The sequence below is a fragment of the Vipera ursinii genome (assembly GCF_947247035.1).
Source record: "Vipera ursinii genome assembly, chromosome: 5".
NCBI classification, from domain to species: domain Eukaryota; kingdom Metazoa; phylum Chordata; class Lepidosauria; order Squamata; family Viperidae; genus Vipera; species Vipera ursinii.
The window spans coordinates 38,234,702-38,248,409 of record NC_139518.1 but is presented as its reverse complement, the minus strand read 5'-3'; the positions used below and the strand labels follow the sequence as shown (position 1 = coordinate 38,248,409).

Sequence of the window (13,708 nt, the reverse complement as noted above, 5' to 3'; positions counted from 1 at the left end):
CCTCGGCTCTTTTATGACTCGTGGACTTCAACTCCCAGAATTCCTGAGCCAGCTACGCTGGCTCAGGAATTCTGGGAGTTGAAGTCCACGAGTCATAAAAGAGCCGAGGTTGCCGACCCCTGCCCTAAGACAAAAGAAGCAGAGAAACCTACTTCCAGAGGGCAATAACTGTGTTTTCCCTCTAAAGAAAGCAGCATAAATGAAGCAGCTCTTCAATTCACAAACCCCGAAACAAAATTACTTTTGGTGTGTAAACTGTTGTACTGTCCTTTCACTCTCCTTTTTCAATTCTTCAATATGTGTATCTAAGCGTTGCAAAATATGATGGGACCTTTCTTCTTCTTCTTCTAGGAACTTTGCAGCAATCACATCTACATTTGCGGTAGACAGAGGACTCTAAAAAGAAAATATGTTCAACAAGACTGTGAATAAAAAAAAATCAATTTTAATCTGCTTATTTTTACTATTTAAACAATGAAAAGGAGAGAACTATACTACCAGTTTCACAATGTAATTTCAACACTAGCTGGTTTGCTAGCTCCAGAACCTTCTAGAGAATAGCTAGGTCACCGTGATACACTTTTTACTAACCTTGTTCCTAGATTACTGCAACATGAGGTACAACTAATTCAGGAGACTGGACAGCCACTTGTCAGAAATGGAATAGGGTCTCCTGCTTGAGCAGGGGATTGGACTAGATGACCTACAACAGACATGTCAAACACAAGGCCCGGGGGCCAGATCCGGCCCGCAAAGTGGTTTCATGCAGCCCGCGATGCCATCCTGGAAACAGTGAGGGAACGGCCCCCACTGCCTTGGCCCTGGCCCAGAGACCCTCCTCCTGCCAGAGACCCTCAGATCTGTCCCACTCAAACGATGTAGAGCTGGCCACGCCCACCCAGTAGGCCATATGCACTCTAGCCACGCCCACCCAGTAGGCCACGCCCACCTGGCCCTCTGAGGGCAACTGCAATGCTGATGCGGCCCTCAATGAAATTGAGTTTGACATCCCTGACCTACAAGATCCCTTCCAACTCTGTTATTCTATTCTATTCTATTCTATTCTATTCTATTCTATTCTATTCTATTCTATTCTATTCTATTCTATTCTATTCTGTCTGTATATGTCAATACTTGCCAATTAAGATCTTAGGATGGACTGTTTGTAGTGCCAAAAGGAAATGTTATAAAGCATTATCACAAGAAGTGATTGTTGCTGTCTTTTGGTGAAGCATGTCAGACATCTAGCATTTCCTAATTTATATGTACCCCTTTAAACTTTATTTGAAGCATTTGCCTCTGACTCCTTTATGGTACATACTTTATTGTGTTGTATAGCTTTTAGTTTTGTTATTTTGTATTGCTGCACATTGCTCTTAATATTATTGGATAGAGAAATAATAATAATTGAAAAACAGAAGGCAAAGCTTCATGTCTGCATTGAGTACAAGAATTTAACTGCAAATGCAATCCCAACTTAGAAGCTAGACAGATAAATATCTACATATTTTTAAAGGTATATCAATTTTTAAAAAAGCAAATGACTTAAGTGACTAGTTTATTTGGATTTATGATCTCTGGAAAAAAATTGACCAAGATTGAATATTTGGTTGCATATTGAAAAACCTTTATTGAAAATGATAACTATCATTTGGCTTTTAAGGCATCTAGGTTTAATTTGTATATATACTCCTGGAACTGAAAGTCTCGGTGAAATCTATAAGACTGACTTCTCAACAATAAGATTCATCGTCAGACCTTTAACAGTCCTCACATAATTACTGGCTTTCCTCAGCAACCATATGGCCTTTGAAAATTGAATACAAAATATTCAAAATCTTATTGGTAGTTCATAATGATTCCTTCAAAAGGTACGTGCAAGCAACAGGTTACATTCTTCAGTTTATATAAATATTTATATACTATGCATTTTTTGCACATGAATTTGCTTCTCATAGTTAAGCTAACATTCCAACAATTAAATCATGCTATATAACTATCAGGTTTTAGCACTCATTCCATCAGTCCCTTCTCAAGCAATGTATTCTCTCCCATATTTTCTGCAAAATTCAAAGTTAATAGCAAACTAGCACCAGATTTACAAGTATTGTTCCTCAGCATTTAGAGAACAGTTTGCACTTATTATAGTTGGGAATTGGGAATTGATGGTTCTCATCTTTCTTTCATTTCTTGTTCCAGTCATTGTAGATTGAAAAGTAAGTGACATGGCATTAGTGAGTGAAAATATTTCAAAGAGGACATACTGAAACGAATGCAAAACCTCACAGGTTATGATATCAGAAAATAGTATATTCCTTACAATCTTTTATTATGCTTACCAAAGGTAAAATGTCTTTCTCATACTCTCTTGATACCATGTAAGAAAATTCTGGATCTTCACAGAGCAAAAGATCTGTTCTCTCAAGAGATTCACAAGGCAAAGATTCGACACTTTTTGTTCCATTGAGCTGAGGTAGTCCAGGAGCTGTACTAGAAACAGAAAGCGTTCTGGATGGAAAGTATTTTGCTCTCTGGAGTTCCTCCTCATATTGTTGGACAGTCCTGTCATACTTAGCTTGAAGTGCTTTCATTTCTTCCTCATGCTTGCACTGCAGATCTTGCATTCTTCTGTAAATTTATTAGAAATAATATGTTAGATCAACAATGATTTTCAGTTTAAAATCTGCAAAAATGTTTAGTGGCTGAAATCACTGCCAGAAACTTCCTGAATGCAATATAGTCCACAAAACCATAAGCATAATTTCCGTCTGTGCTATTCAAAAGGCATATATTACAACTGTTTCTACCACATAGAACTGTTTTTTACAAAATAGGAAAGAAGGGAGAAGAACATCTTTTTTCAGTGATTTTTTCTGTTTGGCAACAATGTAAAAAAAATAATCAAATCTCATTTACAATTAATAAAATATGGGAAATGACTAGAAATTATAAAAAGATTTTAGAGTGCTTCAGAATTTTTTTTTAAAAAAATCAAAATCTAGTATTTGTTAGGTTTTCAAAAAGTCTGTTTTCAAAATCATATAAACTCTTACTTGTTTTCTGCATTTGTTATCTCAGTCACCTGATGCTGCAATTGCTGCACAATATTGTCATATTTGCTCTGAGAAACCCAAGATGAAGCTTCTAAGTTACTTCTAGTTTCTGCTAATTCTTTCTGTAGTTGCTTATTCTGAAGTTCCATTTTATTTAAAACCTTGTTATAACTTTCCTGGAATTCTGCAAAGGAAGCACTTTTTGCCTTAAAATGATAGAAACACATTAGTAAGATTTTTTTTTTGTTTAATGAAACTCAGTTGCTTCTAAAGTTATTTTTCTGTTTTATGGATTTAAGAAATTTACAAGTATTTTATTAAGAAAGAACCCCACTGGAAGGTAAGTCAATCACTAAATGTTTGAATCATCGTCTGAACTAATCAAATCTACAGACCAAAGGTTTCTCTCATTTATCTAAAATGAATGTGAACTTTAAAACCACTTAACTCACAAATCAGTGTACAGTTAAGCATATATATAGCTTCATAATTCAGATCCAAAACAACGAGACTGCTTTCCGTTTGCTGAAGATACTCAAAATCTCCTAATACTCCATTTAGAAGAAGTTGCTCTATGATTAGTATATTTTTGCTCTATATAAACAACAATGACAGCAATGAATCTAAAAATCTTATTACGGACAAAGCCAAACAGAAGCATAAACACCAATTATGACATAACGTATAACTGCTTGCCTTAAGCAAAAGAATTTAATTGTCATTTCCATTTTGTTTCTTCATGGTTACATGAGTAAATGATTAAAATTATTGGAGTTAGTTTCTGCTCCCTAACTCATTAAAATTAATTTGCAAGAACTGCATTATTTTTTCAAATTCAAATAATTATGAATTTTAGAATACAATAGAGCTGGAAGGGACCCTGGAGGTCTTCTAGTCCAGCCCCCTGCTCAAGCAGGAGAACCTATACCATTTCAGACAAGTGACTGTCTAACCTCTTCTTAAAAACCTCCAGTGATGGAGCACCCAAGATTTCTGAAGGCAAACTGTTCCATTGGTTAATTGTCCTCACTGTTAGGAAGTTTCTCCTTAATTCCAGGTTACTTCTCTGTTTGATTAACTTCTAACCATTTTGGAAAAAAAAATTCCTGGTGTAATTGTTGTTAATTTTGTAAAAAGTATATTTTTGTTGTATTTTTTATTATTTTATACAAAAAGCTAAGCCTAGTTTCATTTCGTGCCAGATAAGAAACATTTGTAAGGGCTCATTCTCATATGGAGTATCTTAGAAAAATGTCCTCTTTTTATGCAGAGATCAAGAGGGCAGCACTGAGATTATGAACTTGCACTGACATCTAGTGGTCGTACTAAATAAAATAATACCTTATTTTTCTACAACTTTAAAAAAAATCATACTCTGTTGAATATATTCAGAAACAAATTTCCTAATCAACTCTACACCCCACTATTACTTTCAACATTAGATGCATATAGTAGTTTGTTTTGGGGGAGAAAGGTATCTAAGCATCTTCAACTTTGTACAAATGCACAAAAATAATACTTTTCTGTACAACAAAGCAGTTAAGCGACTCAATGCATCGAAGGAAATAACTCAATCAAAATGTATTCTACCTTCTGCAGCTTCTCTGACAGATGGTGATTTTCTTGTCTGAGGGCTTCCAACTGAGACAGAACAGCCTTAAGAGATAAATTTATTTTTTTTAATTGTTAGTATAGATTAAATGCAGGAAATAAATAGCCCCTTGGCTATACACTTCTTATCAAGCCATGTGGACTTTAGTATCATAAATTATTTCGAATAAGAGAAGCCAAACTTTCATATTCTGAAGTTACTAGTAGTTATATTTAAATCTGAACAAGTATTACCAAAAAGAATAGAGTGTACAACAAGGGAACCAAAAAAAACCAAGTCTCACATTATTATTTTTAATCAAGCAAGTTGTAATACTGTACTATAAAATATTGTAGAATTCAATTATTTTACCTTGTGCTCTAGTGTCTTTTGCTCTGTTTTTTCAATCTCTATTTTTAGTCGTTGCTCTAAGCTTAAAGTAGAACCCAAAGAAGCAATTGTGATGTCACGTTGATGCAGTTCTCGTGTTAATTGGGTAACCTCAAGCCTCATTCCTTCCAATTCTTGGCTATGACTTTGTTCTTTGTGGGATAGCTCTTCCTTCATCTGGACAGAATTGGATACAAATTTGCAGGTCAGCATTTCTGCAATAATCATCATGCATTGTAAGTAATACCAATCTCTCTATAGCATAATTTCCTCCTGTTATCTTGCTAAAGAATCTCATACTGCAGCAATATTTCAGAAATTCATTGCATTAAGTTACAGTAAAACAGCCCTGTCTGAAGTTGGAGTGTTCATCTGGAGTCCTTGCATTCAACCAAATAGAACCTAACTGATGATTTTCTGTATTTTCATTGAAACCAGCCAACAACAATGTACAAATATGACCAAGTAAGACTGCTTTTAGGAAATAATTTGAATTCCTAAAGATCTGCAGGTTAGGGTACAAATTGCACAAAACAAGAACAACCTCCTAAGACCATTCATAGTAAACACCAGCAGCTCCTACAAAGTTAGAATGCTGGGACTAGTGGAAAGCTGTAAACCTTAAATGTCGCAGTATGGTCTCAAAGAAAGGATGTCATCTTAAGACAATACTCTCAACTCCTTAAGATTTTATGCATTATTCCTAGAGAATTATCTTCCATCTTGATCTGAGATAAATATTTGATATGGACTGTAAGAGAATGTAAGACAGGATGCTCAGATTGCTATATACCAAATGGGCAACATAAGTTAAATTTAAATTTTAAAATTTAAATTTTAATCCCATTTATATCCCGCCCTTCTCCGAAGACTCAGGGCAGCTTACAAGCTTAGCAGTAGCCTTCATTCTATGTATATGCCTGCTTATTAGGGCTTTTGGGGGCCCCCAAGTGGCATTATTACAAAGTCAGCTTATTGCCCCCAACAATCTGGGTCCTCATTTTACCTACCTCAGAAGGATGGAAGGCTGAGTCAACCTTGAGCCTGGTGGGACTCGAACCTGCACTAATTGCAGGCAGCTGGTGTTACTTAAGGAGGCATTAGCCCACTGCTAATTTAGATGAAACAAGTCATTTTAACAAGCTAATCTGCTGGAACATGGAGAAGCTGAAGCATTCTGTTTTTTCCTCATATAATGCCCATATACATTTCAATATGTCTTAAATCATAGCCTCATGTGAAGTCAGAACTAGGAAACTGAATTAACCAATTAAGTTGCCTCTGAAGTCAGCAGTGTGAAAGAAAAACAACACCTAAACAGTTCTTTAGTTCATAGTTTTAAGTTCCCATACATCATCATTAATGGGTACTTTCCCTTTAAGCTTGAACTACATTGGATATTTTTATTTCTTGTGTGTGCTGGATTGAGTGAGTAAATGCAGCTTCATTATATTTAGGACATAACTTTCATCTAAATATGTGAGGATGGAAAATAATGATGTGAGCATGGCAAATAATGTCATATACCCGAGTCTTGACACTAATAGCCTATAACATTTTTGAGGGAGAAATGGTTAAATTTGAAGCCTTCATTGAGAAAACTTTGGGGGGGGGTATAGATTTAGTACTTTTGTACTATATTTTTCTTTCTTTAGGTTCATATTCAAAATTTGTCTGTGTTGATGGGAAAGAAAAAGATATACCAGTAAGGACAACATAGCATTTGGTAAATATTTGGATGGTATCTAACAGAAAACTCAACCTGAACTGTATTTCTAAGCATACCCTTCACCCAGTTGACCATCTTCCATTTAATTTCAAGCTGCTGCTTTATGTATTGACATTTCATTGTGTACAGTTATGCTGTTTTCTTTTTAGCCAAGGCTAGATGACCTTCTGTCTGCAATCCCTTATATTCAACTACCGTATTCTTCTGGAATTTTGCAAATTCTGCTGAAACTATAATAATGATATGAGACATCAGAGTTCTTCTCATTTTTTAAGAGTATTTTGCAATAAGCACCTTAGGCGGTCCAAAATATAAACATATATGAGTTTGTACTTTCTACAGCTATCTAACTTTACTTACATAACCTGAAATGGAGACTTAGCTTTTTCCATAAATAATTTACTTTTAAAATGGAAAGGTCATCTTGCAGGCATGAAAATTGCAATAATGGAAGCAGTGAATGTATTGAGTTTCAAAGAAAATAATCTTAAATTCTGAATCATCTTCTTCAATATAATTCATCACTCCTCTTTTAGTACCCCTTAATGATAAATTGTTTCTATGTCTACATTACCACAATGTAAGAAATTTCATACTGTCCCAATCTGTTTTATTGATACATAAATTGGACATTTTAATGTATTTATTTGTACAAGAGATCCACACTTTTTTTATCTCGGTCTTGGCTTTGCACAGCTGTTCTTCAGTTAGTCGAAGCTCCAGTAATTTCTCCTTTTGCTCTTCAGACAGCTGGATGCACTTTCCATCTGGAGATCCCAAGCTAAAGCCATGAAAAATACATGCAAAAATCAAAAACAAGTATTTGTAAGCAACATAATGCCAAATTTAATAAATCCAACAGATTTTTTGTTTCATAGGGTTTTTATTATAAAGAAACTTTTGAGGTCATGTACCTGCCCTCAAGTTGAATCACTTCAGTGCCATCAAACTGCTGGCATAAATGCTCCTCTAATTCTGTTCCACCATAGTATTTTCCTTTGGCTTCTGTATTCTTTTGCAGCTGCCTAGACAAAACAGTTTAATGCTTGAAGCCTTCTAACAAACAAAGTAAATTATACCAGTTGTACAGAGAGGCATTTGTGTAGATACACTAATGTCATAACTGAACATGGCAATGTGTCTTTAAAATAACTTTAAATATTTATCAAAACTGTAATAAAAGAAGTTCTACCATAGTACTACATTAACAGGTATTATCAATCAATAACATTACAACACAACCTCTTACCAACATCTTTTAAAATTATTATCTCAACCTTTATTCTGACTATTTGACAAATGAATTGTCACTGGTCTTCCTAATAATGGAACACTGATTTAAAATATCTTATTAGAACATTAAGGGAGCTAGTTTGGTTTAGAGATTAGAGTTTGGTTTAGGAGCGGGAAAACCTGACTTCCATTCCTGCCTTATGAAGGCATCTGAGCCACTGAGATTCTTGTTAATTGTCCATGTAGTTGTTGGGAGTCAAAAGTGACCTGAAGTAAAAACACACACACATACAAACACACAGAGTGAGGTGGGATATTACTTTTTAAAACGAGGTGGGTGGGTGAATCACTGGGACTAATGTTAAGGAAACAGGAAAAGGGGAAATGGGGAGAATTACAAAGGATTGAGAAGTGGGAAGGGTGATCCCCTGTAGGCTTTGGTAAGAGAAATTTTTCCTTTTCCTAGTAGACTTACTGGATATGCAGGACAAAAGAGAAAAAAAAGACCATGTGGAAGGATGGCCATACTACCATTGGTTCCAGTTTTATCTACTTTTGGCAGCAGTTCACAACAAATTTAGGAAAGATGATGAGCTTTAACAATACTAGAAACTTAATGAATTCAGTTAGGTTGAAATTTCGTGCATTCACCGGACAGCAACACACATTCTTACCACAGCAAAAATACAATCTCAAATATATGGTTCACAATGCATAAACTGGCTGAACTGACAATTCCAATTCAAGAGAAATTACAGCAAGGGTGTTGACAATCAACAGCCAGTGGCACATTTTCACTTTATAATAATGCACAAATACATTTTGATAACTGTTTCCTTTATCTTTGCTCTACTAGAATTTTAAGAAAAAGTTCAATTTGCCAAACAAAATTATGCTAATTTTCTATAAAAACTATTGGCTTGCTGAGTTCTGTCATACAGGCAACAGTTGTATTGACAATCAACATAAAGAGAATCCATCTGTTTTCCTACTAAAAAAAATCTGAAAATATTTTAAATTGTTATAAATCCATGTAATCATATTTTCTCTTCTTAATTGAAAAATAATGACATATTGCATAGTAATCTGTTCAATATTTTCCTCAATATTTGGAGACACACCTGATAAGAGTTTCTTTCACATTCAGAGTTTCAGTTAGCTTGGACAATTCTTTCTGTAATTGTTCATGATAAAGCTGTAAATTCGTGATGAAGTCCTCCTGAGACAACAGAGTAGACCTGAGTTCCCTCTTTTCATCATGAAGAACCTTCAAAGGAGAAAATGACACTCACTAAAAATGAATATAACATATGGGATTAAATTTACCTTTCAACAGAGAACACAATCCCTTTCTTACCAAACCATGTTTCCTACTTAGTCTCGATGGAATGCTAGAACAAGTGGCTAAATAATAATATGCATTATTCAGCTTCCAAGCAATTCATTCACACACCTCTAGGGAGTTCCGGGAAAGTTTCAGCTCATGTAGAAGCTTTTGTTGTTCTGTCAGAATCTTCTGGTTAGTATCAGTCAAATCATCTACTCTTATATTCAGTCTCTCCAGTTCCAATTCATTGGCACAAATAGTGTCGTTGGCTCTTTCCAACTTGCTGGCTAAATGATGGATTTCAGATTGGCTTGCCAGTTCCACAGATTCAAACATTTGCTTCCGGCTGCACAGTTGACTCTATGAAGTAGAAAGTATTATTTTGTTAAAATTAAGCAATATCTTTCAAAAATAAAAATTAAGTTGGATGCAGATGTCACATGTCATTCTATTTTCCAATATGAGAGGATTTTTCCCCAAAACTTAATTTCATTGTAAAAATAAGGAATTGTGTCTGTTCTAAGTCTCTTCTCCGTGAGATATTCAAGTGCCTCCAAAGCAAGCAGAACAAAGTGAAAGTCCAACTCAAGCTAGAAAAAGAGGTTATCCCTGTAAAGGATTTGGTATCAGGGATAATGAGACATCTGAGGCAACACTCTATTTTTCCATGTGAGCAGTACTGTAGATTACTGATACACATTCTGGCTAATTATTGCAGGCAGCCAAAATCTCTGACTAATTTAGAATAATTCAGACTAACAGACTCCCCATATATTAAAAGTTAAAAAAATACACTGCAAAAGAAACAAATGTAAATAAACTTATTTCAAAAATAAAAGTTACTGTTACAGGATTTATTTTAAAGGCAGAAATATTGCATCCCAATTTCTTATTCTTGCTCCTAAATTTACATTTTCTTTCCTTACACTCTTCACCTTTCAGTTCCACTACAAAACTGAGAAAAGCAATGTGCTTGGACTGCAGAGGAAGCAATCACAATTTAATACACAGCACAGAAGGCTGACATGGCTATGATCTGTTAAAATAGTAGAGAAGTTGAAGAGAGCACATATGTGAACAGTAACAAGATAAAAAATATTCTTGCCAAATTTTCTTTTTATTTACTATGACCATGTTGACCATGACACTAATTTTATTGGGGGAAAACCTTTTAAATATTTGCAAAAGAAAATATTACAGAAGTACGTTTAACACTTTTTTGTCACTGACTTAACAAGTCAAGCAAAACACAGAGTTTGCAGAAATTCAGGAGATTTCTGTTAAAAGAATTGTTGGGGTCAAATTACAAACCCCTGACCTCAATACATCTTCTCAGGAAAAGCTGTTTGCTCACTCCCAAAACATTTAGAAGGCCAAAGCATGCTGATAAACTGAGGAGAGATACTGGGACGTAAGCAGAACTCTGGCAAAGCAAAATAAAGTAATTCCCTAGAAAGAAACAAGAGTTCTCTCTTCATGAAATACTGCCTTTTTCTTTTTTCAAAATCCAACTTTCTTTGAAGTCTTTGCCCCAATACCTTACAACTACACCCTATTGGCCTCACTGACTTTATACATACATGATGTGTTATATGCATGAAATACCTAGTTGCTCTTCCTAATCACACATATTATTTTGCATAAGTCTGTAAATAGAAACAATAACCCCATCCTTCTTTAGGCTTGTCAACAGATCAATTTTGTAGTTCAGTGTAATATGCCCATAAAATATTCTACAATACCATCTGCTTTACCCAAATTTGCATCAGAGGATCTCTGATTGCCCCAACACTACTTTTCAAAGGGCACTGAATGGATCTGTTTTGCCAGATAGCCTGAATAGATATTTATCAGCAGAGTTCTACAATGTAATTATGTATCAAATCATTTTCACATGGTATACTTCCAGAAAAAAAATATATCTAAAATCTATCAATATAAGAAATAAATAATCAACTATCTGATGGGGAAGCAAATATTTTTAGGGACAACCTGCTGTATTAACTTTCATGACTACAATCATTCCAGAAACATGAAAGTGGCAAATACACAGGTACACTTAAAAATAAAAATGCTATTTATTATTTTTCTATTATCTTGTCACTAACAGAAGTATACCAAAAAAAGTTCTCTGAAACCCAGTTTTAAAAGGCTGAACCATCAATAACTTAGGCATAACGCAACAAGGCATTTGTTTTAAAAAGACACACACTTTTTTCCAAGCCATTCTGTCAGCATCTCTTTTGCAAAGCCACCATCAGTGTCAGCTTCAGTCCCATCACAGCCAATTTCTGCCATGCAGAACTTCTACTCAGAGGCAACTCTATAGTCCATTAAGTGGAAAGCTCCCAGCAAGAGCTTCTTAGCTGTCACAGCAAGCTTTTTCACAGATGGAACCTCATCTGTTAAAATAAACCACAGTAGCCTTAAGCCAACATAGATTGTTTTTTTTAGAAACTGTGAAAGTCTCTTTTAAACCTCATGAGAAATAAACAATAGAACTTAGAATATTTCGGTTATATACCACAAGCATATTTTGTACGATATCTATACTATTTATGAAAAGCGTAATTTAGATCTATCACATATACTGAGTATACTATCGGGCATTTAACTGCTACAAAACTTTTAGCAAAATAATTTTTAAAAATCATACTATTTGTTTTCCCACCCAAACCATTGTTTGGGAACTTAACAGCAAAAAGGGCCAGTGCCTATTAGTTACTGAACAGATTTTAGATTATTTCCAGACTGTATGCACAGTGGTGCTTAGAAGTTTGTCAACCTTTTGGAATTTTCTATATGTCTGCATAAATATGACCTAGAACGTGATCTATTGTCTACATAAATCATAAAACTAGATATAGAAAAGCCAATTAAGCAAATGAGTCAAAACATTATGCTTGTTCATATCTTTATTGAGGAAAATGACCCAAAGCTATGTACTTATAAGCACCACTGTATATAGTGAATAGGACAGGGATTATCCCACAAGAGATTCCCTTCAATGATTACCTGAATAAACACTCAAGATTGCCATAAATTCTTTCCCTGTCTTCTAAGACAAACAATTCAGCTTAACTGTACCTGAACTAGCTCAGACTTCTCAGCCAAAGCCTTCCTTTGTGCTTCCAATGAAGCAACTTGCTGCTGGTACTGCAGACGCTGCTTTTCCCAATCTAAAGACTTTTCATGGAACTCCTAGAAAAGATAGTTACTATTTATTTACAATCTGGATGCTTAACAGTATTCTGGATTTCCTTCCAAGATTAAATTAAATTCTGATATTAAGTTATTGGATATTATTCACTAAATAAACTTACATTTGTCTTTAAGGAATTAACATTCTGCTTTCCAAAGTAGCATATACCTTGCAAGTATGGCATAGCAAAAATCTGATTATATGGTTCAGAAATATTGCTGAAGAATTAATGACAGAAAGATTAAGAGGAAAAAATAGCAATTTATTGAATGTGAATATCATCTTCTTTCACTGTGTGAACAACTTTTGTAGAGATATCCATGGATAGGAAAAAAATAAATATCTAGGTACACGTAACAATTAGCACCAGCCATGAGTAAGGACTTAGATATTTCAACCAATCACCCTTACATCTCCTGCTCTTTCAATCTTCTGCTGCTTCATATACACGCATGTTAATCAAAGGACACTATAATTAGCTAAGGAACTTTCCAGACAATAGGAAATTTATCTAATAATTATTTTTCCCTCATCTGGTGTATGGTGGGTGTATTTTGAACTACAAAATTATATTGTTAGAATAAATGGGGAAAAGTAAAAAATACATAGAATGAAATCTTCATTTAGTGATTTAGTGAACCTCACTGAAATGGATGATGAATGAATGAATTCTATTACATTTACATCACTTGCATAATGAAGCTATTACACAAATGATGCAAATTACATCACCGTCTACCACTTGCACAACTTTCTGCAAATGACATAAATGACAAGATTTGCAGCATTTTACATTATTTGTATAATGTCACTACAAATGATAAGCTCTTCAATATAACAGACCTTTCTCCAACGGATCTGTCCAATTGAGATCTCACTCTGTTTAACAATATATATACTGAAACATTAATCAACCATTGTCAGGGACAATTTCTTTAACAAAAATGAATGTCTTGCCTAGAATGATGTTTTTTGTTTCAGACAATATCTGTTTTTACAACTGATGCACCATTTAAACAGTCGCAGAAGGATTATCTAAATTTGTCTGGCAGAGGAAAAAACCCACATGTTAAATATAAGGTTACAAGATGCAAAAAAAAAAAAAGAGGAGGGTTGGGTCTACCTGATTAGAAATTGTATTTTGCAGTTTGCTGATCAGTTTGGATGAAAGGGTGGATACTGC

General features: G+C 34.5%; 1 protein-coding gene across 2 annotated transcripts in view; it reads right to left on the bottom strand.

Annotated features, from left to right (window-relative positions):
- Positions 1 to 13,708, bottom strand: part of CEP63 (centrosomal protein 63) — a 41,126-nt gene that overhangs the window by 14,386 nt on the left and 13,032 nt on the right. The window contains exons 7-16 of one of the 2 annotated variants that reach the window (XM_083363177.1): positions 12,411 to 12,524; positions 9,450 to 9,683; positions 9,118 to 9,263; positions 7,678 to 7,788; positions 7,430 to 7,544; positions 5,017 to 5,211; positions 4,644 to 4,709; positions 3,054 to 3,259; positions 2,340 to 2,628; positions 242 to 396 (exon numbers count right to left, since the gene is read on the bottom strand). In XM_083363177.1, the coding sequence (XP_083219303.1) occupies positions 242 to 396; positions 2,340 to 2,628; positions 3,054 to 3,259; positions 4,644 to 4,709; positions 5,017 to 5,211; positions 7,430 to 7,544; positions 7,678 to 7,788; positions 9,118 to 9,263; positions 9,450 to 9,683; positions 12,411 to 12,524 (1,631 nt within the window). The remainder of the gene's footprint in view (positions 1 to 241; positions 397 to 2,339; positions 2,629 to 3,053; positions 3,260 to 4,643; positions 4,710 to 5,016; positions 5,212 to 7,429; positions 7,545 to 7,677; positions 7,789 to 9,117; positions 9,264 to 9,449; positions 9,684 to 12,410; positions 12,525 to 13,708) is intronic. The other variant, XM_083363178.1, reaches the window with a different exon arrangement.